The sequence below is a fragment of the Neltuma alba genome, unplaced genomic scaffold, assembly GCF_004799145.2.
Source record: "Neltuma alba isolate B1F8T4 unplaced genomic scaffold, ASM479914v2 tig00010609_pilon, whole genome shotgun sequence".
NCBI lineage: Eukaryota > Viridiplantae > Streptophyta > Magnoliopsida > Fabales > Fabaceae > Neltuma > Neltuma alba.
Genome location: NW_021635467.1, coordinates 62,168 through 64,510, shown reverse-complemented (window position 1 = coordinate 64,510; position 2,343 = coordinate 62,168). Strand labels below are relative to the sequence as shown.

Below are 2,343 nucleotides of genomic sequence, written 5' to 3'. Positions count from 1 at the left end.
TAAAAAATAACATGATGAATAATGATGGTTTAACATTTCATCATTGAGTGGGCTTAAGATGTGCTCTGAACTAACAGCAGGTTTGAATCCTTATGCGACTTATGCAATTGCAATTTGAAAGAGTATTACACAGAATGAAAGCGAACACAACAAATTCTGAGGACACGATACTACTCAAATACACACAAGCTTCAAATAAATCTACTTGTTTTTCCTTTTGTTACTTGGAGATAGAAAATATGGTCTGAAGAATGGCGAGAATTAGGAGCATGATTGCAGCAAAGAGGCCACAGTTTGCCAAGGCATCCTGCAATAATCATGTCTCAAACTTGCTTTACTCTGTCGCAAACCATTTTCGCAGAACTTCTTCAACCTTTTGAAGATATCAACATTTTCAGGAATCAGCATTGTTAGACCGGCATTCTTTACCATGATTATAAATAACGGAGCAACCTCAGTATTAGTAATGAAGCTGCGGACTATTTTATTATTAACGAGGACATCCGCGTCTTCCTTTGTGTTGATTAGGTGACTCCATACAAGAGCATAGCTAGAAATAAAGAGGTTTGACGACAATGGATCTGTTCAAAAGCTATCATATTAAAGAACAAAGCTTCGGTCACGAGATCCGTCACCAAAATCTTTGGAAGCTCCAGAACATGGCCTGAAAACTTGATGTCTAATGGGCTCTTGCTTTTGCTAGCCTTCAACTTTACTCCAAATCCTTGCAACTCCTTTGCACTGTATGAAAGAACATCAGTAGTGTAAAATAGTGGCTCCATTTTTTCTGGAGGTGCTCCTTGTAACAATAAAAACCTAAGCAAGTCTGTGAAATGCTTTACGCTTACATTATCAAGATCATGCTTTGGCATTTCAAGGTCAAATGTCACACTCAAGTACCAAGAAGCAAGCTTAAAAAAAGTGATTCATCATCACGAAGGTTAGGGGGAAATGCTATATTGAATAGCTCTTCCAAAACAGAGAATGGTAGTTGGTTCTCAAAAAAAACTAAATCTAGAGGTAGAATTCCACTTAATGGTTGCTGTGACAGTTTAGCATCATTCAATATTATCTTCGGCTCATAATACGTAATGAAGAGAACTTCAATGATGAAAGCAGCATCCAATAATATTAACTTCACAAGTTCCTTGTCACTAAGGTTGATGTTCTCTGAATAAGAAGCGCGCACTTTCGTTACTGAACTTCTGACAAAATTAATAATAACATCCAACTTTGTGCTGCTTCTTTGAGTAAATCTTTTGAGAAAAGCTCGTTTGTGCCTTTCCATTTCTTGCAGCCTCTCATTACCGTAATGAAAGGGACCAATAGAAACAAACTTTGGAGTGTAAGCATTTGGTTTTATATCACGTGCTGTATGAATCACTCTAGAGATACAACAGTCTGGTGACACATAACCATATCCACTATCTCCGATCATAGTTTTGATGTCAACCATCACTTCGTCTTCCATCTATTAAATTTGATTTAGAAAGCAATCCAATAAGCAAAATAAAAGAAAGGAGGAACACTCTATATAAACTATATATATTTATAGCACATCTCACATATTGAATCACTTTCATAGCATAAAGGGTTGAGGTTAATCCAATACTCTGAAATATTTTTCTGGTTGTGTTTATCACCTAAAAGTATCACGTAGTTCATTCGATACTCTAAAGTATTTTTTCATGTGTGTTCAACATCTTAACATATATGATGATTCATTTAGTATCTTTAAATATGTTTTTAGATACACCAAGAACCTTAATATGCATCCTAAATACCCTAACCCTTAGAATGTTTGATGTATCTTGTAAAATATTTCAGGGTGTTAAATGAACTATAAAATATTTGAGTATTTGAACGCACCTAAAAAAATATTTCAGAGTATTAGATGAACCATTAAATACTCTTAAGTACTGGATGCACTTGGAAAGAAGACTTCAAAATGCAGTATGAACCTCAACCCTAAGAAAAAAATAATTAAATGAACTATAAAATTGGTTAATAGCATAGGCATCAAATATTAGCAACTTATATATTGTAAGCATAATTATCATTGCTAAACACGCGGTTTTTAAATAAATATATAGTGTAAACATTGTCAATTATCTTCCCTTTATATAGGATTTTTTTTTTTTGAAATGAAGACAACTTTATTAGTAGCCATATAAGACTATACATTAAAAAAGGTTTCAGTATAAAACCAAAAACCAAATCAAATTTATTGATGTACAAGACATATTGACATTTGTAAGTAACGAGAAAAGAATATGATTATTATTGTTTTTCGAGAATCTTTTATAGAGATTAGCTTCGATGCTCATAAGTGCTGTCACATTA

At 33.5% G+C, this 2,343-nt stretch overlaps 1 protein-coding gene across 1 annotated transcript; it reads right to left on the bottom strand.

Moving 5' to 3' along the window:
* Positions 1 to 892: 892 nt before the first annotated feature.
* Positions 893 to 1,471, bottom strand: LOC114757540 (UPF0481 protein At3g47200-like). Its single transcript, XM_028946618.1, has one exon. It carries the CDS (start codon positions 1,469 to 1,471, stop codon positions 893 to 895), a length of 579 nt encoding a protein of 192 aa, XP_028802451.1.
* Between the last annotated feature and the right edge of the window lie 872 nt (positions 1,472 to 2,343).

Bases quoted from the DNA above. Each gene is read 5' to 3' on its own strand.
- LOC114757540 (XM_028946618.1), bottom strand. From the start codon at position 1,471: ATGGAAGACGAAGTGATGGTTGACATCAAAACTATGATCGGAGATAGT.